The sequence below is a fragment of the Erythrolamprus reginae genome, unplaced genomic scaffold, assembly GCF_031021105.1.
Source record: "Erythrolamprus reginae isolate rEryReg1 unplaced genomic scaffold, rEryReg1.hap1 H_34, whole genome shotgun sequence".
Classification (NCBI taxonomy): Eukaryota; Metazoa; Chordata; class Lepidosauria; order Squamata; family Dipsadidae; genus Erythrolamprus; species Erythrolamprus reginae.
Window position 1 is genome coordinate 12,672 of NW_027248489.1, and position 21,984 is coordinate 34,655.

Here is a 21,984-nt window from a genome sequence, read left to right on the forward strand (position 1 = left end):
ATCGAAAGCCGCTGAGAGGTCAAGGAGCACCAGGACAGAGGATAAACCCCTGTCCCGGGCCCGCCAGAGATCATCCATCATCCATCATCTATTGTATTGTATTACTCCGGGACCGCCTTCTGCCACACAAATCCCAGCGACCATTTGGGTCCCACAGAGTTGTCCTTCTCCGGGTCCTGTTGACTAAGCAATGTTGTCTGGCAGGACCCAGGGGAAGAGCCTTCTCTGTGGCAGCCCCGACTCTGTGGAACCAGCTCCCCCCAGAGATTAGAACTGCCCCCACCCTCCTTGCCTTTCGTAAACTCCTTAAAACCACCTCTGCCGTTAGGCATGGGAGAATTGAGACATCTCCCCCAGGCCTATATAGTTTATGCATGGTATGTTTGTGTGTATGTCTTGCTGTTTAAATAAGGGAGTTTTAGTTACTTTTAAATATTAAATTTGTTATTGTACATTGTTCTTGTTATTGCTGCGAGCCGCCCCGAGTCTACGGAGAGGGGCGGCATACAAATCTAATAAATAATAATAATAATAATAATAATAATAATAATAATAATAATAATAATAAATAATTGTTGTATTGTTGTAAGCTGCCCTGAGCCGCACAGGATTGGGCAGCATAGAAGTCAATTCAGTTAAATTAAATTAAATTAAATTTTACGAATGTTGGAGACTCCTGGTCTAAGGCACAAGAATTTCTCTTGGTTGGGTTTTCAAATGGCCTTCAAGATGCCACTTTGGAGAGGGCAACTTTGGGAGACCTGTATCTTCATTCCTGGCTTGACCAAAGCTGGTTGGTCATTAAGAGGCACCTAATTTTGGACTAAGACCGGGCGTGGCTCCATCCAGACGGGTAGTTCTGAAGTTCTGAAAAAAGCAGCACTAGGTTATAGTCCAGGTCTTCAACCTCCATCCCAGAAGGTTTTTTTTTAAAAAAACCCAAACGCGCTTGTGTGAATGTCCAGGTTCTTGAGTTGATGCTCTTCCTTCCTTTCTTTCAGCTATGGCAGACCACTATACCTACAGAGCTGGAAAGAAGGCCGCAGGGTCCAGCAGGACCAGCACGGAGAGAGAAAGCAGAAAGGCGGAACTGAAAGTCCATCCAGCTTTTGAACAGTCTAACCTGGGTAGGCATTGGAATTTCCAAGTGGGGTCAAGGGAGGTCAGTTTTTGCATCCACCAAAGAGCCAAGAGCCCTGCCCTGGAGTCGAAGATGGGGAGAGACCCTGGGCCATAGAATCAACAAGAGCCGGACACGATCATAGAATAGAATAAAATAACAGAATCCCAGCGGCCGATAAGGTCCCACAGAGTTGACTAAACAATGTCGTCTGGCAGGCCCCAGGGGAAGAGCCTTCTCTGTGGCGGCCCCAGCCCTCTGGAATCAACTCCCCCCAGAGATCAGAACTGCCCCCCGCCCTCCTTGCCTTTCATAAATTGCTTAAGACCCACCTATATCGCCAGGCATGAGGAATTGAGACATCTCCCACAGGCTTATATAGTTTTATGTGTGGCGTGCTTGTGTTGTATGGTTTTTAAATAATGGGTTTTTAGATGCTTTGTTTTAAATATTAGATTTGTTACACTGTCACATTGTTATTATTATTGTTGTGAGCCGCCCCGAGTCTGCGGAGAGGGGCGGCATACAAATCTAATAAATTATTGTTGTTGTTGTTGTTATAATTATTATTATTATTAAGGGACCTTGGAGATCTTCTAGTCTAACCCCCTTCTCAGGCAGGAAACCCGATAATCCCTAAATGGCATGGGGACAGATAACTTACGGGATCGCCTCCTGCCGCATGAATCCCAGCAACCAGTTAGGTCCCACAGAGTTGGCCTTCTACAGTTCCAATCAACTAGACAATGTCACTTGGCGGGGCCTAGTGGAAGAGCCTTCTCTGTGGGGGCCCCGGGCCTCTGGAATCAGCTCCCCCCCTGGAGATTCGTACTACTCCCACCCTCCTCGCCTTTCAAAAGAGTATAAAGACTCACCTATGCCACCAAGCTTGGAGTTATTAGATTCTGCCCCCTGGCCAATGAATGTATAATGAGTTTGTTTGAATGTTTGAATGGATATGGGTGAATTTTAATAGGTTTTTAGCTTTTAAATGTAACTTTTTAAATGTATCTCGATGTATTCTACCTTTTATATATGTTGTAAGCCGCCCGAGTCATCATCATCATGATTATCATGATTATTATGATTATTATTTCAGAAAAAAGATTGCCCAATCTCTTCCTTAACGTCACTAGTATTGGAGCACCCACGACTAATGCAAAGCTTAGGAAGTAAACAATTCTCTTCTATTGGAAGCAAGAGAAGAAAATGGATAGGTAGCCCTTTCAGGCATTGTTTAATACTGTATACAATTTGATTTAAGGTAGAATTTTTTTAAAAAAAATATTACATCCCTGAATTTGCTAATTTGCAAATTGCAGTGTACGTTGGCAGCTGTCAGCACCACATGGACAATAGAGCCTCCAGATTCAGTGGCACTCTCCTCCTCCTCCTCTTCTCCTTCTCCCCTCCTCCTCCTCTTTATCCTCCTCCTTCACCTACTCCTCTTCCTCCTCCAAGCCAGGGATTTCTTCTGGAACTTCAAGGCAATGTTGTCTTCCCCAGCCACATCCTGCAGTAATACGAATGACATTGTAGTCATCACGTATACATTCAACCACCAGATTAAACCCCTCTTGCAGTGAAAGCGATGTTGATTTAAAAGCCTGTGTCATTTTTTTTCTTTTCTCTAGGAAACGCAATGAATGACAAAACAGAAAGCAAACGGAAAGGCAGGCCCAAGACCGAAAACCAGGCCTTAAAAGATATTCCCGTAAGGTTTTAATTATATTTTCTGTCTTTTCTGGCAACCAGTGGGGAAGAACATCCTTGAATTACTGAGCATTCCTTTTAACGGGAGTTGGGGAGTTTTGTTTCTTTGTTTGGGACACAGGGCTGAAAGGGACCCAGGAGGTCTTCTAGTCCAACCCTCTGCTTCAGGCAGGAGTCTTTATACCACCCCAGTCAAATGGTTTTGGAATCTTTTCTTACAAACCTCCAGACACAAAAACAGGTTGGGTGACTTTGGGTTAAAATGTTCTTGTGTCTAGTTGTCTTGGTGTGCAGTACTCTGTAGCGACGTTTTGAGGGTAGGAGTTGAAACAGTTTGTGTCCAGGATGCGAGGGGTCAATAAATATTAAATCAGTTCGGAGGCGACGTAGTTGTAAATTGTCTAGCTGTAGTATTTACTTACTATCTTTATATATATTACTCAATGTCTATTCTCTTCCAGATGTATTGTATATTGGACAAAGAATAAATAAATAAATAAAATAAATATTTGAAGTCTGGAGGAGTAAGGTAGTTTGTTTCGAGAGGAGGAGTGAAGGACTCTCCTTGTGAAGAACTAAACTTCTTAGTTTGTGTAAATATCCCTGCAAGAGTCTCTCTTCCCTGGTTGCCTCCTCGTTTTGAATTTTTTGTCTCTCTTTTTTTTCTCATTTTATGGACTTTCTCCTCTCAGCTGTCTCTGATGAATCAATGGAAGGAGGAATTTAAGGCCCACTCCAGGGTGAAGTGTCCCAACTCGGGCTGCTGGCTGGAATTCCCAAGCATCTATGGCCTGAAATACCACTTCCAGCGGTGTCAGGGGGTAAGAAAGTCAGTCCTGATGTCCTCATTTAGTGACCACCTTCATTTGCAACTCTGTAGTCCTTGATTTGCGACTACAATTGGGACCAGTCTTTCTCTTGTTACTGAGACACACAACTCCCTGAAGTCACCAGCCAGCCGTGCTGAGATTAGCTAGCAGGCCAAAGCCACTGACCCTTCATTTATTGATGATTTGATTTGATTTGATTTGATTTGTATGCCGCCCCTCTCCATGGACTCAGGGCAGCTAACAACAGTGATAAAAACACTGACCCTTCTTTTGGCCTTTTCTGATCCATCTAGGCCCGCATTTTTCACTCTTTGCCACTTTAAGCCTTGTAGAGTTCAACTCCCAGAGTTCCCCAGTCAGCAACTGCTGGCTGGGAGTTGAAGACCATCTCTCTTTCTAGTTGCCACTGTTGAGAAAAACTGGTGTAGACATTGCTGAGTGGGGAATTCTGGGATTTGAAGTCCACAGAGGTTAAAGTTGCCAAAATTGAAAAAAACTGGTCTAAACAGAGCAAAAAAAGGCCAGAGAAAGGGTCAGTAGCTTTGGCAACTGTTAGCTAATCTTAGCATTACCACTAGATTTTTAAAAATTCATCTGTTCAACTATGCTGTATGAACTCATCCTCAGGTAAGGTAGAATACTATGGGTGTCTCAGAACTATTTATTTTTTACGCAAGGGGTTTATTTATGTATACTGCTGTTAGCCGCCCCGAGTCTGCGGAGAGGGGCGGCATACAAATCCAATACAATACAAAATATTTATTATTTGTACTGTATTTATATGCCGCCCACTCCAAAAAGGACTCAGGGTGGGTAACAATAGTCATAAATACGGAAATAACAAAATACATATAAATCAAATAAATAAATAGCTTGTGTAACCAATGCAGCTCGCAGCTTGCAGATTATGCTTAGTAAAATTCAAACTATTAACCAAATAGGATTATGAATATTGGACAGCAGAACCAATCTGTGTTTTGTCAAGAACAGGTTCCCCCAACCCAAAACCTCGCAGGGAAGCTAATGTAGAAGATGGGTGTTTTGTTTTGTTTTGTTTTTATTACTTTACTTAATTTTATTTTATTATTTTATATTATTATTTCATTATTATTTTATTTATTTTATTTTATTATTTTACTTTATTTTATATTATTATTTTATTTTATTTCATATTTTATTAACTGCCCATTTTTCTCAGAGGAGTTTGTTTTGTTTTTATTATTATTATTTTTTTACTGTTTTATTTTTTATTATTTTTATTTTATTATTTTATTGCTTTATTTTATTATCATTTTATTGCTTTATTTTATTTCATATTTTCTTAACTGCCCATTGCTCTCAGGGAGAGACTATGAGCAGTATACAATGCAATCCATAAATTTAACATTAAAATCAAGATTAACCAGATATCAGAGTTGCCCCCACCCTCCTTGCCTTTTGTAAGCTCCTTAAAACCCACCTCTGTCGTCAGGCATGGGGGAATTGAGACTTCCCCTTCCCCCTAGGCTTATAAAATTTATGCATGGTATGTCAGTATGTATGATTTGTTTCTAAATTGGGGTTTTTTAAATTAACTTAAATATTAGATTTGTTTATATTGTATTATTATTGCTGTGAGCCGTCCCGAGTCTGCGGAGAGGGGCAGCATACAAATCTGATGAATGAATGAATGAATGAATGAATGAATGAATGAATAAATTTAAGACGGGAAAGTTTTAAAATTATAAAAATAACTTTCCAAATATCAAAAGGTGACACATTCCAAGAATGGGTGGGGGGACATTAACAGTTATTAATGGGTGTGGGAGATGGATGTGGCCAGCCCCATAGTTGTCTGGGCCTCTATGTTTCTCACACAAGCCATGTTTTGACCCCTTTTTGGAAACCAATGTATTGCATTTTTTCCCTTCTTTTGCTCTTATTTCCACTACCTTTTTCTCCCTTTTTCTCTTTTCCTTCCAGGGCGCCGTTGTCGAGAAACGCACCTTCCCCTGCTTGTATTGCGAAGCCGTCTTCACATCCAAAACTCAGCTGGAGAAACATTGCCTCTGGAACCATTTGGACAGCCCGTTGCTGGCAGCCAGCCCCCCAGCGGAAAACAAAGTACAGAAGGCAACCAGCAAGGGGGCAGGAAAGAAAAGGTAGGGGTCTGGGCCTCTGGAGCAAGAGGAGACGCTAGGACAGAGATGGCGAACCGCGGCATACGGAACCATACCATATCAGCTGCGAGAGCAATCAGGGACTTTCCCAGATATGCCCATGTCACACCAAAACTCTGCAGTCTGCATTGATTGCCGAGCAGTTTCCGGTCACAATTCAAAGTGTTGGTTATGACCTATAAAGCCCTTCATGGCATCGGACCAGAATATCTCCGGGACCGCCTTCTGTCGCATGAATCCCAGCGACCGGTTAGGTCCCACAGAGTTGGCCTTCTTCGGGTCCTGTCGACGAAACAATGTCGTCTGGCGGGACCCAGGTGAAGAGCCTTCTCTGTGGTGGCCCCGGCCCTCTGGAATCAACTCCCCCCGGAGATCAGGACTACCCTCACCCTCCTTGCCTTTTGCAAACTCCTTAAAACCCACCTCTGTCGTTAAGCGTGGGGGAACTAAGACATCTCCCCCTGTTGTTGACAGCCGCTCCGAGTCTGCGGAGAGGGGCGGCATACAAATCTAATTAATAATAATAATAATAATAATAATAATAATAATAATAATAATAATATCTGTGGGCACACGAACCGTTACTCTAGCTCAGCTCCAACGCACGTGTGCCGGCCAGCTGATTTTTGGCTCACACAGAGGCCCTGGGGGGTGTTTTTGGTTTCCAGAGAGCCTCCGGGAGGAGGGGGGAGGGCATTTTTTCCCTCCCCCCAGATCCAGGGAAGCCTTCGGAGCCTGGGGAGGGTGAAACACTAGCCTGCGGGGCCCACCAGAAGTTGGGAAACAGGGTGATAGACTGGTCTCGCCAGAAAAACACTTAATCTTCCCCTTGGTACAGCCAACAAACCTGTGGCCTAGAGGTTAATGGGTGAGCAGTGTGGTCGGGCGGTAGGAAAAGCTAGTAGGATGCTTGGCTGCATAGCTAGAGGTATAACAAGCAGGAAGAGGGAGATTGTGATCCCGCTGTATAGAGCGCTGGTGAGACCCCATTGGGAATAATACTGTGCTCAGTTCTGGAAACACACCAGAATTCACACCAGAAGTTATGCTTCTTGGAATCTGGAAAAAACAATACCCCCCAAAAAAACGCTTTCTCTCATGACGCATATAATTGCTGCGGTAAGAATCTCAATCGCACAAATGTGGAAAAAAGAACAGACCCCATCCGAAAATCTAACCATAGAAAAAATCTGCAAATGCGCGGAAATGGACGAATGCAATTAAAGGAAGAAAAGATACCAAAGAGACATGGCAAAAATGGCATGAATGGATCCGTAATAAAAACCAAACATGACAATACAAAGTATCAGTGTACACGCATAAATAAAAGTCAAATATAGAAATACAAAAATACATACACTAATGAAACAAATATCTCTTTTCAATTCAATTCAATTCAATTTATTAGATTTGTATGCCGCCCCTCTCCGAATTACTACTCTTTATAAAAGCAAAAGTATTTATGCTTGTTTCATGTATGTGAATGTATATAGGTTAGTATAGCGCTAGGTATAAGAAATGGCAATATAAGATGCAATAGAAAAGGAGTATGACTTGTTCTACAATGTATATGTGATGTATATTCTTTTTTTCTTTTTTAAAATAAACAACCTATTTTTTAAAATTGTGACTTTTGCCCTAGAGCTGCCGAACGCGCCATGTCCCCCACCCTTCACCCCAAACAATCAAAGGTGGAGAAGGCGGTCACCTTGCAGCACCCCGAGAACGGAGAGCACGTGGCCGTGAGCCAAGGCATCAGAGTCTTGAAGACGGCTGCGGCTGGAGGTGGGGAAAGGGCTGCCACGCCCCTCAGCCAGACGCCGGGCACCCGCAGCTCCAAACATCATGGAAGCAGGCAGGCCTTGAAGCAGGAGGAAGACCCCGAAAGGATGAAGCACAGTAAGATTAGATCAGCGTTTCTCAAACTTTGGGGGAGCGGAGTCCTCCGGGTTTAAAATGGGAAAGTTGTGCGGTGTTTGGCTTGCCTGCGTTGTATTTGGGTGCAAGCAGGGAGGGGAGGGAATGGAACACCAGTAGTGGGTTGCTACCATTATGGTAAACGATGGCGCATTGGTAGTGATCATGCACGCAGCTTCAGTTATCTTGCATGCGTGCGTGTACTAGCGTGTTTTTGCTGCTGCGCATGTGCAGGAAGAAAAATCTGGTGAGAGCATGCGCGCGTGTGAAATTTCAGCGATTTTTTGCTCTTGCGCATGCACGGAAGCAAAGAAAAATCACTCAAATCACATACACGCGTCCCCTCGTGAGGTTTTGATTCCTGCGCATACGCAGAAGCAAGAACACAATGGGACGTGCACAGGCACACACACAAGATAACCAAAGTTGCACCCGCAGCGCACCAGTAATGGCGGTAATAGGAATCTGCCCCGAATGGAACAGACTGATTGGTCAACATCCTTGCATAACGCCTGACTTTAGCTAAAGCCGTTAGAAGTAGTCCTCGACTTACAATTTGTTCAGTTTTGGTTATCTTGTGTATGTGTGCACGTGCGTGCGTGTGTCCCAGTGTGCAGGTGCATGCGCGGAAGCAAACCTTTGCCAGCGCCCAGAGAAAATAAATGCTCCCTCCCTTCGTTTTCCTTTCTCTGGGCGCTTGGAGAGGGAATAAACCAATTCGCTGTGGTGACTCCCTCGTACTGCCTCCCATACACCCGGCGCAAAGTTGCCTCCCGGAGCGTCTGGGTGCGGACAGGCAAAAGGCCAGATCAACTCGGCTTCAGCCAAACCGAGGAGTCACCCCAGTGAAGGAAAGGCGATAGCTACAAAGCGAGGGAGCAAGAGGAGAGGGGAGCCCTTCAGCATGGGAAGGAACAGGAAGCAGGTAGCAGCAGCCACCGCCTTTCGGTCAAAGGAGAGGGAGGTTCCCCCCTCTCACCTGCCTGGGTTTCTCTCTCTGGCGCAGTGTATGGGAGGCAGCCTCCTACTGTGTGTATGCGAGGGGCGTGTTCCTCCTCGCAGCCTCAGAGTCCCTCTTTTTTTTTTAGCCTTAAAGTTTTGGATTTTTTTGATTCCCCTCACCTCACCTTCTTTCAGCAGCGACTGTCCTCCTCCTCCTCCTCTTCTTCCTCCTCCTCCCACCCAAATTCCAAACTTTTATTTCTTTCCTATTGGATTTGCATGCATTATTTGCTTTTACATTGATTCCTATGGGAAAATTTCTTCTACTTACAAACTTTTCTACTTAAGAACCCGGTCACGGAACGAATTAAGTTCTTAAGTACAGGTACTACTACTGTATCTTCCTTATTCTTAAGCCCATTCTTGAAATTATCCTGCCTGGATCACCAGCATTTGGAAGTTCTACCTCTAAGCATTGTGGAAAGATGAGACATTCTCTCTCATGTTGTTATTTTCTAAAGCCAAGCTTCTGGTCCTTATGTTCATGAAGACAAATTTGGAACCTGTATGGATAGTGACTAGCGAAACCTCAGAAGCTCAAGAAGACTAAGGAGAAATTTTTGAGCTGGGGGTGAAGTAGTGGTTATGGATTCCATTTAATTATTTTATTTATTGATTTGGCAAATTTCTGCACAGATGTGATCCAGAGACTTAACAGCCCAAGGAAACTCAGAATTAGAATTGAACAAAATATTATTTGACCAAATGTTGTTAGACAGACAAGGAATTTGTCACTATAAAAAGAGTAGAACCACAAAAAAGTGATTTCTGACAGTCTCAAAATGGGTGAACAGTGCAGTCAGGCAGTAGGGAAAGCAAGTAGGTTGCTTGGCTGCATAGCTAGAGGTATAACAAGCAGGAAGAGGGAGATTATGATCCCGCTATATAAAATGCTGGTGAGACCACATTTGGAATACTGTGTTCAGTTCTGGAGACCTCACCTACAAAAAGATATTGACAAAATTGAACGGGTCCAAAGACGGGCTACAAGAAAGGTGGAAGGTCTTGAGCATAAAACGTATCAGGAAAGACTTAATGAACTCAATCTGTACAGTCTGGAGGACAGAAGGAATAGGGGGGACATGATCGAAACATTTAAATATATTAAAGGGTTAAATAAGGTCCAGGAGGGAAGTGTTTTTAATACGAAAGTGAACACAAGAACAAGGGGACACAATCTGAAGTTAGTTGGGGGAAAGATAGAAACATAGAAAAATAGAAGACTGACGGCAGAAAAAGACCTCATGGTCCATCTAGTCTGCCCTTATACTATTTCCTGTATTTTATCTTATATGTTTATCCCAGGCATGTTTAAAGATCAAAGGCAACATGAGAAAATATTATTTTACTGAAAGAGTAGTAAATCCTTGGAACAAACTTCCAGCAGACGTGGTAGATAAATCCACAGGAACTGAATTTAAACATGCCTGGGATAAACGTATATCCATCCTAAGATAAAATACAGAAAATAGTATAAGGGCAGACTAGATGGACCATGAGGTCTTTTTCTGCCGTCAGTCTTCTATGTTTCTATGTTTCTTAAAAACTACAAAGGGTAAAAATAGAAAACAGAGAGGGCATGATAAAAACCAGGAGAAGTCTAATCGGATTTATTGAACCTAATAATTAGATTGAATCCTGGTTATTTCGTTCTCTCTTTTCAAGGCCATTAGTTGAGGAATAAAATATGCAAAACCAAGTGTTAGTACAGAAGGGCGACTCAACTCCCAGGGGTTTGACCAAAGTTTTATTTCTGTTTTCTCCTTTTTGAGTTAGGAAGGAAACAGAAAACGCCTAAGAAGTTTACTGGAGAACAGCCATCCATCTCAGGAACGTTTGGATTAAAAGGTAAAATAAAACATTTTTTCCATTTTCATTTCCTCTGTCATAATCCAGTAATAACTCAACAACGTGGGAATGTTCCAAAATTAATCTCTGCTTTTCGACAGGGCTGGCGAAAGCAGAAGACAAGGCTAAGGCGCATCGCGCGAAGAAGTTGGAAGCTTCCTTCCTCAGCAGCAACCCCGAAGATCATAGGAAAAAGCTTTTGGGATCCCATGCGAGAAAAGAGGCCACCGCCTTAGCAACAGCTCCTTCAGCGCCAGGTAAGGTTGAACAAGCTGCTCTCTTTGAAGCAATTCCCTTGTTTTTCTAAGTCATTTTTTTCTTCTTCAAACTTGACCCCTTTAAGATAGGTGGACTTCAACTCCCAGAATTCCCCAGCTGGCCATGCCGAAGTTGAAGTCCACTCATCTTAAAGGGGCCAAGTTTGGAAAAACACTGTTTTAGGTTACAAACTGTTGGTTTTCTTTAAAAAAAACTTTATTAAAAAAAAAAGAAAGAAAACGAAGAGAAAACAGAACAACAAAACAACATTTGATATGTACATATAACGCACAACAAAAAATAAAGCATCATGCTTTATACATGGATTATTTGATATCATAACTTAGTATTAACACCTGCTAAATGGCAGTGTAATTGGTTTGCAGCTCATTCATTTATAATAATATTTTCCCTTTATTAGTTATTACACATATATACATCTTGTTAATTTTCCTATTAATATGTCCATTTTTTTTGTTTCATTTTCTCAATGGTATAATAGTGCTTTATATTAATAATATTTCTTCTTAATATCAATTTGATGTTTCTCTCTAAATTTAATATTTTAAATAATTTAATCATTATGCCCATTTTTCTTTTATTTTATTTTGTTGCAAACTGTTTGATTGGTTTTCCCCCAGTAGCTTTTGTGGCACGTGAGCACATTAAGCTGCATGTTGAGACTCTTTAAAAAAAGTGCAGAGAAGAGCGATAAAGATGATTACGGGACTAGAGGCTGAAACATATGAAGAACGGTTGCAAGAACTGGGCATGGCTAGTTTAATGAAAAGAAGGACCAGGAGAGACATGAAAGCAGTCTTCCAATATTTCAGGGGTTGCCAGAAAGAAGAGAGAGTCAAGCTATTCTCCCAAGAACCTGAGGGTAGAACAAGAAGCAATGGGTGGAAACTAAACAAGGAGAGAAGCAACTTAGAACTAAGGAGAAATTTCCTGACAGGACAATTAATCAGTGGAACAGAAGTTGCCTCCAAAAGTTGTGAATGCTCCAACACTGGAAGTTTTTAAGAAGATGTTGGATAACATTTGTCTGAAGTAGTGTTAGGGTCTCATGCCTAAGGAGGGGGTTGGACTAGAAGACCTCCAAGGTCCCTTCCAACTCTGTTGTTATTATTGTTATAAGCTTCGTTCTTACCCAGGTTAATCCCCAAATCTAACTATCTATCTATCTATCTATCTATCTATCTATCTATCTATCTATCTATCTATCTATCTATCTATCTATCTATCATCTATCCATCTGTCTATCATCTATCTATCTATCATCTATCCATCTATCTATCATCTATCCATCTATCTATCATCTATCTATCTATCATCTATCCATCTATCTATCTATCTATCATCTATCTATCTATCATCTATCCATCTATCCATCTATCTATCTATCTACTATATCTATCTATCTATCTATCAATCTCTCTCTCTCTCTCTCTTTCTATCTATCTACTATATCTATCTATCTATCTATCTCTCTTTCTATCTATCTATCTACTATATCTATCTCTCTCTCTCTCTCTCTCTCTCTCTCTCTCTATCTATCTATCTATCTATCTATCTATCTGGTCTTCTGAGAGCCTAACTCGGATTTCAAACGCAGGAGAAAGTGAGAAGTCAGGTTCCATGACGTCTGTCTGTCTGTCTGTCTGTCTGTCTATCTATCTATCTATCTATCTATCTATCTGATTTCTCCACTGCATCTGGAAGGAGAGTCCAACATGGGTAATGTACCAATCCTATTGGTAGAGACTGAGTTATAATTAGCATAATAATAACTACCGCCCCCTTACTGCTCCCATGAGCCCCAGTTTTAAAATCTCAGTCCAAGAGTAGAGACATACTGAGTTTTGCTCCTTAGGAGTCTTATAGTATTTTTATATATGTATACAATTAAATTGTAATTAAATTGATGATTTTGACCTGTTTAATCTTGTTCTTTGTCTTTCAGGTTGGAAGGAACACAGAAGAGAGATGAACAGAAGAAGGGGTCTCTGTCCTCCGCGGGCAGCACCCCCAACGATACTCCTCAGGGGTTTTGTATTCCCTCCGTGGGAACACCCCGTAGAGGAGCATCCAGCCTGGGGTCCCTGACCTCCGTGGCCAGACCAGGGCTGTAGGCTGAAGGTGGAGGGGTCTGCCCCCTCCACTGGGTAGCCTGAAGGCGCTGTAGCGAGGCTCAAGGTAAGGAAACGGAGCCGAGCCTCTCAGCTGTTCGGCGGCCGCCGAACAAGCCGCCGCCGCCGCCGCCGGCTAGGAAGCCGCAGGGCGAGCAAAACACGCTGGGACGGCCGGGATTGATGGCGAGACCAGCGAAATGGCGAGCGCGCCGCCGGAGAAGCAGCGGGTAGCTGCTATGGCCGCAAGGGGGCTGGAAGCCGCAGCGCTCCCCCCCCGCCCCCCCCGGAAGGGAGAAAAAAGCTGCGAAAGGCATGGGGGCCGCCATCTTGGTTGCTACTTGCGCAACCCAAAAGAGCGGTAACCGGAAGTCCTCCGACAGCTGGTAGGCGCGAGGAGGCTACATGCCTCAGTGCGCAAGCGCAATTGGCCAGAAAGACGGTGGCCATCTTTTTCTTGATTCTGAGCCAGCAAAATTTACTGTGCAACGAGCTTGCAAGGCCCAAACGGTTCTTCAGTTACACAACTACTGTGAGTAAATGGAAGAGCAAGCGGGACCCGAGAGGGCTGCCTCCCCTATTATGGTCAAGGAAAAGCCCAAGGGGAAGGCTAAGGAGAAGTCTAAGACTTCACAGTCCTCAGCTTCGGCCTCATCCATAAGGGAGGCCGAAAAACGTATTAAGGCCCTTGAAAAGAAGCTGGAGGCAGCCTTGCAGGCCTCTCCATCTACAGTACCACTGGGCCAGAGGCAAGCAACACCAGATCAGGCCACCATGCCCAGTTTTGGCCTATCTGAAGGGGACTGGTCACCGGATAGGCAATCAACTATATTGCCACACACCATGTCTTCCCCAGGCCCTTCATGGAACAGACCAGGGTCAGCTAGTCATGCTGGAAGGAGTTCCTTGGGCCCAACTGCCACGTTCACCCCCACAGCGGTGGGTCTGAGGGCACAGGCAAGCACCTGGCAAGACATGCCACCAGACTTGCAGGATCTTATCGCAAACGTTTATTCACAAGGCATGGCGGCCGGGGCTACCAAATATGGCCAGCAATCATCTCAACCAGGACAGGTCTGGTCAGCACCGCCCCCCTCAGGTTTGGGGTCCTTATCTGAGGAACCACTTATGGGAGAGGACAGTGATAGAGAGTATGACCTCTCTGAGGATGAAACAACTCCCGAGCAACCTCAACCGGTAGGCCTGTTTAAGCCAGCTCTGTTCAGGACTCTGTTGTTTAAGGCTAAACAGGTGATGAACCTACCAGGTACAACCAAGACACCGGAAGATGCGGAAAAGACCCCGGATGCCTTACTACAGGAACCCCAGCCTGAGTCAGAGCATTTCCCGGCATCAAATATTTTCCTGCAAGGAGCTAAGCGCCCTTGGCAATATCCAGCTGCGTCTCAAGGTCCATCCAATCTGGAACGTCGATTTTACACGTTCGACGAGGAGGTGGAGAAACTCCTAGAGTTCCCACCCATAGACCAACCAGTAGTGACCTTGGTCTCCAGCGCCCTGGTACCCTCCGAAACAGGGGAAAGCCTAAAACCGGAGGACCGGAAGGCAGAGATACTTCTGAAAAAGGGACACCAGATGGCGAGCTGGGGATTCAGAGCAGCAGCGGCTGCTTCATTTATCAACAGGGCTTCCCTCCGGTGGATACAAGAAATGCAATCTCGCATGGGACCGGAGGACGGCAGACTACGCCAGGACCTAGCTAAACTACGAGCCGCGGCGGAATTTTCCGCAGATGCCACACTGCACGCGGCAAAATTTTCCAGCAGAGGCATGGCTACCACACTTGCAGCGCGTCGTCTCCTGTGGCTCCGACATTGGCCAGCCGATCTGAAGTCCAAATGGAGACTGGCATCAGCCCCATTTCAGGGCTCTATGCTCTTTGGAGATATTTTGGACAAAGTCTTCATTGAGGACAAGGACAAGAGGAAGGTCCTACCCAGAGCAGGCAGGCGGCAGGACCGGAGGTCGGCGCCATATACAAGGCGCCAAACACCCCGCTGGGACAACACCACAGGAACGGGCCAGAGCCAAAGACCGTATACGCAAGGTCAGTTCTCAAATCAAACCTTCAGAAGTGACCGGGGGTCATTCCAAGATCGACCCAGAGGTTACCAAGGTTCGAGACGGCCCTTTCGGGGGAACAACCAGAGGGGCTTCCGCCGCTCAAAGTGACTCTGCCACCCAGTTTCCACTCGGCGGGAAGCTCCAGCACTTCCACGCCTCCTGGTACGCCACCACCACAGACCAATGGGTCCGAGCTACAGTGGCAGGGGGGCTATGCCTGGAATTTGTGGGCCTACCCCCCAGCCGGTTTATACACTGCCCGCAAGTCAGAAAGCCACAGGACAAACAGCGACTACAGAACGAAATCGCTCATTTGCTGGAGATTCAAGCCATAGAACCGGTTCCACCACAGGAGGAGGGGAAAGGATTTTACTCACGGATCTTCATTGTCCCCAAAGCCTCAGGAGGCTGCAGGTTGATTCTCAACCTAAAGCAACTCAACCTCTTCATAAAATACCGGCGTTTTCACATGCACTCGCTTCAAACTATCTTGACCTCAATCAGATCACACGATCTGTTAACGTCTATCGACCTAAAAGAAGCGTACCTGCACGTCCCCATACACACGGCACACCGGAAGTACCTACGGTTTTGTTCAGAGGGGACGCACTACCAATACAAGGCCATGCCATTCGGCCTTTCGTCAGCCCCACGGACTTTTACCAAGCTCCTGGATGCCCTGACGGCACACCTGCGATCTCAATCCATCAGACTGATGGCGTACCTGGACGACATCATCATACTGTCCAGGTCGCCAGCGCAGGCAAACCAGGACCTAAACCGGACCATACAGACATTGGAAGGTCATGGCTTTACCATCAATCTGGAAAAGAGCCAATTGGTTCCCAGTACCAGTCTTCTACACCTGGGAGCGGTCATAGACACCTTGTCGAACTCAGTCTCACTCTCTCCAGAGAGGATCGCAAATATACGACGGTTGATAGCCGAGCTCAACCAACACAGACGGGTTCCCATGTCACTGTTGTCAAAGGTGTTGGGAACCCTAGTCTCGGCTATAGGGATTGTGCCTTGGGCCAGGCACCATATCCGAGACCTACAGTGGTTTTTGCTACCGGCACAAAGAGACAAGGTGAGCCACTCACATCAGCAGACACGTATTCCACGGCAAGTCAGGGTTTCCCTGAGATGGTGGACATCACCCGCAATACTCAGAGGTTCCTCCTTTCAAACGCAGGACAAGATGATCCTCACGACAGACGCCAGCCTTTACGGTTGGGGAGCTCACATCGGTCCCCACATGGCGCAGGGCACGTGGTCGGCAGAGGAATTGACGCCTATAAACATCAACTTCCTCGAACTCAGGGCAGTCTTCCTGGCTCTCCAAGCCTTCCACGCTATTGTCCAGGACAAACACATACTAGTGCTTACGGACAATGTGGCGACCAGAGCCCACTTGAACCATCAAGGGGGTACGAGGTCGTGTCGCCTCATGGACGAGACGGCAAACCTGTTCGATTGGGCCGAACTTCACCTAGCGTCCTTATCCGCAGATCATATTGCCGGGACCAACAACACCCAGGCAGACTGGCTCAGCAGGACTACATTAGACCCATCGGAATGGAGGCTGGACCCAGCACGCTTCCAACAGATATCGCACAGGTTTGGGACTCCATCTGTAGATCTGTTCGCTACTCACCGGAATACGCAAACCCCATGGTTTTATTCCCGTTTTCCGGATCCAGGGACAGAAGGGATAAACGCCTTGCGGTCTCCCTGGCCGGCAGGACTGCTGTACGCATTTCCTCCAGTAAACTTGATACCAAGAGTCATAGAGAAAATTCTCCAGGAAAGGGCAGAGGTTCTGATGGTGGCACCACACTGGCCGCGCCGACCGTGGTTCGCCGACCTGATGGCTCTGTCAGTAGCTCCACCATGGAGGATGCCAGACAACATCATCAGCCTCAGCCAAGGGAATCTACTACACCCGGATCCCCAGTGGCTACAACTAACCGTCTGGCATTTGAAAGGCACAGATTAAAGCATCAGGATCTGTCGGAGAAGGTCATCGATACAATTCAGGCCACTCGGCGTCCCTCAACTTCTAGGATATACCAGGCCACGTGGGCGGCCTTTTGCACATTTTGTGACAAGGAGGGCAAGAATCCCAAGGAGGCATCGGTGATTACGGTGTTGGAGTTCCTGCAAGCAGGAATAGACCGGGGATTGGCCCCTAACACGTTAAGGAGACAGGTATCAGCACTTTCCACCATGATACAGATACCGGAGGCTCGTTCGCTAGCCCATCATTCGTGGGTCAGAGATTTTATACGTGGAGCTTCAAATTCACATACACCACCAGTACGGAGGTTTCCCTCGTGGGATCTTTCAATAGTACTTAAGGCCCTGACAGGTCCACCCTTTGAGGTCCATTCCACTTCGGCTTCTCTCCTTGAAGACAGTCTTCTTAGTAGTAATTACCTCGGCACGTAGAGTGTCAGAACTGTCAGCCCTTTCTGTGAGACCAGACTTATGCATTTTCTACCCGGATCGAGTGGTACTCAGATTGGATCCGTCCTTCATTCCCAAGGTGAATACTTTGTTCCATAGGAAACAGGAACTTGTATTGCCTGACTTCTGCACGCATGGAAATCATCCATCGGAATTAAGATGGCACAAGATTGACGTAAGACGGGCTGTAAAGATTTATATCAGGAGAACTGCAGCGTTTCGGAAGTCCGAGACTTTGTTTGTCTCCCTTGCGCAACAGAGAATGGGTCTTGGATTATCTTCTAAATCGATAAGCCGCTGGCTAAAGGACTGCATTCTGGAGGCCTACAGAGCGAGAGGTCAGGCTTAACGGCTCATTCAACCAGGAGTGCGGCCACATCAGCGGCCTGGACAACACAGGCCTCAATAGAAGACATTTGTAGAGCCGCTACTTGGGCGGCACCCACTACATTTATTAAGCATTACAAGTTGGACTCATTTGCGTCGACTGAGGCAGCGTTTGGTAGACGGGTGCTACAGAAAGTGTGTGCATCTCCAACGTCCCAGTCAAGACCTTCTCCCTCCCATGGGCAGTAAATCTTTGGTATATCCCATGTTGGACTCTCCTTCCAGATGCAGTGGAGAAGACCCGTTGTACCTACCTGAACGGTCTTCTCGATGCACTGGAAGGAGAGTCCAAACCCACCCGACTTGTTAAGTTCAGAGACGTCGGAGATGGGGAGTTTGAAGTTGATTGTGTTAATAAAATTTGGTTATCCTCTTACATTGTCTTCGTTTTTAAAACTGGGGCTCATGGGAGCAGTAAGGGGGCGGTAGTTATTATTATGCTAATTATAACTCAGTCTCTACCAATAGGATTGGTACATTACCCATGTTGGACTCTCCTTCCAGTGCATCGAGAAGACCGTTCAGGTAGGTACAACGGGTCTTCTATGCTGCCCTTCTCCGCAGACTCAGGGCATCTCAGAGCACAATAAATACCAAAACACAATGAATAAGAAATGTAAACATTAAAAATATAATCTAAAACCTCAGTTATTAAAAACAACCATCCACATTCATGTATAAATCATAGAATTGTACCATCAAATGGGCACTGATTGATTGCATGCAATCAGGCAGTTTTTTTCTATTGGCCCTTTTTTTTGCGCTGAAGCAAAAAATCACTGAAATCTCACACACAAGTGTGTCCTCTCGCAACATTTTGCTTCCTGCGCATCATTAATCTTTATCATACTTTATATTAAGAAAATCCTTTGTATTGTTTCATTTTTTTTAAACCCTAAAGGGAGAAGCACTTTCTTTTAGTTTTTATGTTTTACCAGCTTTAAAAAGTACGTAAGCATTACATACAAAGTAGAAAATAAAAGAATTTCTATCTGATTTTCAATAGGCACCAAACGGATAAAAGTAATTAAATCTGACATCCGTATGGATAACCTTCGCTATGAATTTTGTCTGCCACTGAAAACTTGGTTGTTTTCTCTTTTCCTGTCTTGGAAACACATAAAGTTCCTTGATTTAGTTGGCCCTCAGATCCCCCCCCCCCCCCCCCTTTCCTGCTTTTTGAAATTTTGGCAAATAATCTGCAGACCTTTAAAAGCCAAAATATCTTTTTCTGGGATCAGCCCAAAACATATTTATCTGGAAAATCTCTTGCTGGACTGGAAATAGCTGGATATTCCAAATAAACACATCATCAACTTCTTCTAGCCAATTCATTTTCTCATCTTTTAAAACTGAAGTTGATGTTACAAACAACTTGGCCAGCCTACGTTGATCTGCAGATGGGAGTTAAGCCAACCCCCTATTTTGTTGCTACTTCGTCATTTGTAATTCCTGGCTGGCCATTGATTATTGTATTTTTCAAGAATGATTTGTGATTTAAAGCAGGGTTGTGTCCAGGGTTTTCTTTCCTTTGTTTAGGTTTTCAGCTGTTTAAATGACTTCTAATCCAGCCAGAGTTCGATTATTGGCTATATTAACCTGGAAATAAAGAGAATTTTTCTGACTATTCAGTTCAATTCAATTTATTAGATTTGTATGTCGCCCCTCTCCGAAGACTCGGGGCGGCTCACAACAACGATAAAAACAATATTATAATGGCACAAATCTAATATTAAAAATAACTAAAAACCCTATCATAATTAAAAACTAAACAGCACATACAAACCAAACATAAATTATAAAGAGCCTGGGGGAAGATATCTCAAATCCCCCATGCCTGGCGGTATAGGTGGGTCTTAAGTAGTTTACGGAAGACAAGGAGGGTGGGGTCAGTTCTAATCTCCAGGGGGAGTTGATTCCAGAGGGCTGGGGCCACCACAGAGAAGGCTCTTCCTCTGGGGCCTGCCAGACAACATTGTTTAGTCGAAGGGAGCCGGAGAAGGCCAACTCTGTGGGACCTTATCGGCCATTGGGATTTGTGCGGTAGCAGGCAGTTCCGGAGGTACTCTGGTCCAATGCCATGTAGGGCATGCCATGTAGGACAATTGGAACATTCATTCATTTCTTTCTTTCTTTCTTTCTTTCTTTCTTTCTTTCTTTCTTTCTTTCTTTCTTTCTTTCTTTCATTTGGACTCAGGCCAGCTTACAACATATAAAAAGAAAACAATACAATGCAGTTGTCTAAATCTAACTAAATCTAATTAACCCATGCCTTCAGAAGTTGTGGGCGCTGCATCACTGGAGGCTTTTGGGAAGAGACAAGACACAATCCCTTGTCTAGGGGTCTCCTGCTTGAACAGGGGGTTGGACTAGATGACCTACAAGGTCCCTTCCAACAACTCTGATGTTTTAAATTAAATAAGAACTTCAGATAGTCCTCAGCTTAAAACCATCTATTTAGTGATAATTCAAAGTTGCAACGGCACTGAAAAATATGACTCAGAGCTGGTTTTTCACACATGTTCATTGTAGCATTCCCATGGTCACCCGAAGATGCTGAGTTCTCGTCCTGGCTTTCATGCCTAAGGCTGGGTGACTTTGGGCCAATCACCAGGAGACTGTGAATTCTAGTCCTGCCTTAGGCATGAAAGCCGATTGAGTGACTTTGAGCCAGTCACTCTTTCTCTCAGCCCAGTCCACCTCACAGGGTTGTTGTGGGGAAAATAGGAGGAGAAAAGGTATGTTAGCTGCCTTGAATTATTTATTAAAACAACAAAGGCAGGAGGGAAAATATGTAAAAACCAATGAGAATGAAAAGAACCCCATACTGCATATTATTACGGATAAGCCAAAATGTAGTTCTGGGGTCAAACCAAAATGGAACCCCCTCTCCAAAGCTCCTGAGGGTCAAACAAGAAGCAATGTGTCGAAACTAAACAAGGAGAGAAGCAACGTGGAACTAAGGAGAAATTTCTTGACCGTTAAAACAATTAAGCAGTGGAACAGCTTGCCTCCAGAAGTTGTGAATGCTCCAACACTGAAAGTTTTAAAGAAAATGTTAAATAACCATTTGTCTGCGGTAATGCAGCCTAAGCAGTGGGTTGGACTAGAAGACCTCCAAGGTCCCTTCTGTTGTTGTTGTTGTTGTTATGCCTGACCAGCATTCATGGTTTGTCCTTTTTCTCTTCTCCAGCAACCCCTGAGGAGCAGTGGCAGAGGATAATCAATGAAAAAGGAGAAGTTGCTTGTCCGACCTGTGGCATGATCTCCCGGAAGACGGTCTTGGGTCTCAAGAAGCACATGGAAGTCTGCCAAAAAGTAGGAAAGCAACGCACTCTCTGTTCAAATGGCGAGAAATGAAATCCATTGCTTTAGTCACGGATGCTTTGGATGGGCTAACTCTGGCCCAAGATCAATTTTTATCCTATTCCTTTGTGGCTTGCTCCTGGGGCCTTGATTCTCCGTGGCCTGCATTGGCTGCCGATCAGTTTCCAGTCACAATTCAAAGTGTTGGTTATGACCAATAAAGCCTTACATGGCATCGGACCAGAATACCTCCGGAACTACCTGCTACTGCACGAATCCCAGCGACCGATAAGGTCCCACAGAGTTGGCCTTCTCTGGGTCCCATCGACCAAACAATGTCATTTGGCGGGCCCCAGTGGAAGAGCCTTCTCTGTGGCAGCCCCGGCCCTCTGGAATCATCTCCCCCCGGAGATTAGAACTGCCCCCACACTCCTTGTCTTTTGTAAATTACTCAAGGCCCATCTATACCGCCAGGCATGGGGGAGTTGAGACACCTTTCCCCCAGGCTTTTTTTTTATATCTATGTTTGGGTATGTATATGTTGTTTGCTTTTTTAAATATGATAGGGTTTTATGTGCTTTTTAATATTAGATTTGTTTTCGCTGGAATATTGTTTTTATTATTGTTGTGAGCCGCCCCGAGTCTTCGGAGAGGGGCGGCATACAAATCTAATAAATTGAATTGAATTGAATTCTGAATTCCAGGCCGCTGGAACCCTGGCATTGTAATTGCTGGGTTGTGGCAGTTTAATTTATAGG

General features: G+C 44.9%; 1 protein-coding gene across 1 annotated transcript in view; it reads left to right on the top strand.

Moving 5' to 3' along the window:
- The first annotated feature begins 1,003 nt into the window (after window positions 1-1,003).
- Window positions 1,004-21,984, top strand: part of LOC139155623 (zinc finger protein 512B-like) — a 40,651-nt gene continuing 19,670 nt past the window's right edge. The window contains exons 1-8 of the mRNA XM_070730826.1: window positions 1,004-1,127; window positions 2,755-2,834; window positions 3,526-3,654; window positions 5,626-5,804; window positions 7,465-7,721; window positions 10,518-10,589; window positions 10,691-10,846; window positions 21,114-21,238. Of these exons, the coding sequence (XP_070586927.1) occupies window positions 1,004-1,127; window positions 2,755-2,834; window positions 3,526-3,654; window positions 5,626-5,804; window positions 7,465-7,721; window positions 10,518-10,589; window positions 10,691-10,846; window positions 21,114-21,238 (1,122 nt within the window). The remainder of the gene's footprint in view (window positions 1,128-2,754; window positions 2,835-3,525; window positions 3,655-5,625; window positions 5,805-7,464; window positions 7,722-10,517; window positions 10,590-10,690; window positions 10,847-21,113; window positions 21,239-21,984) is intronic.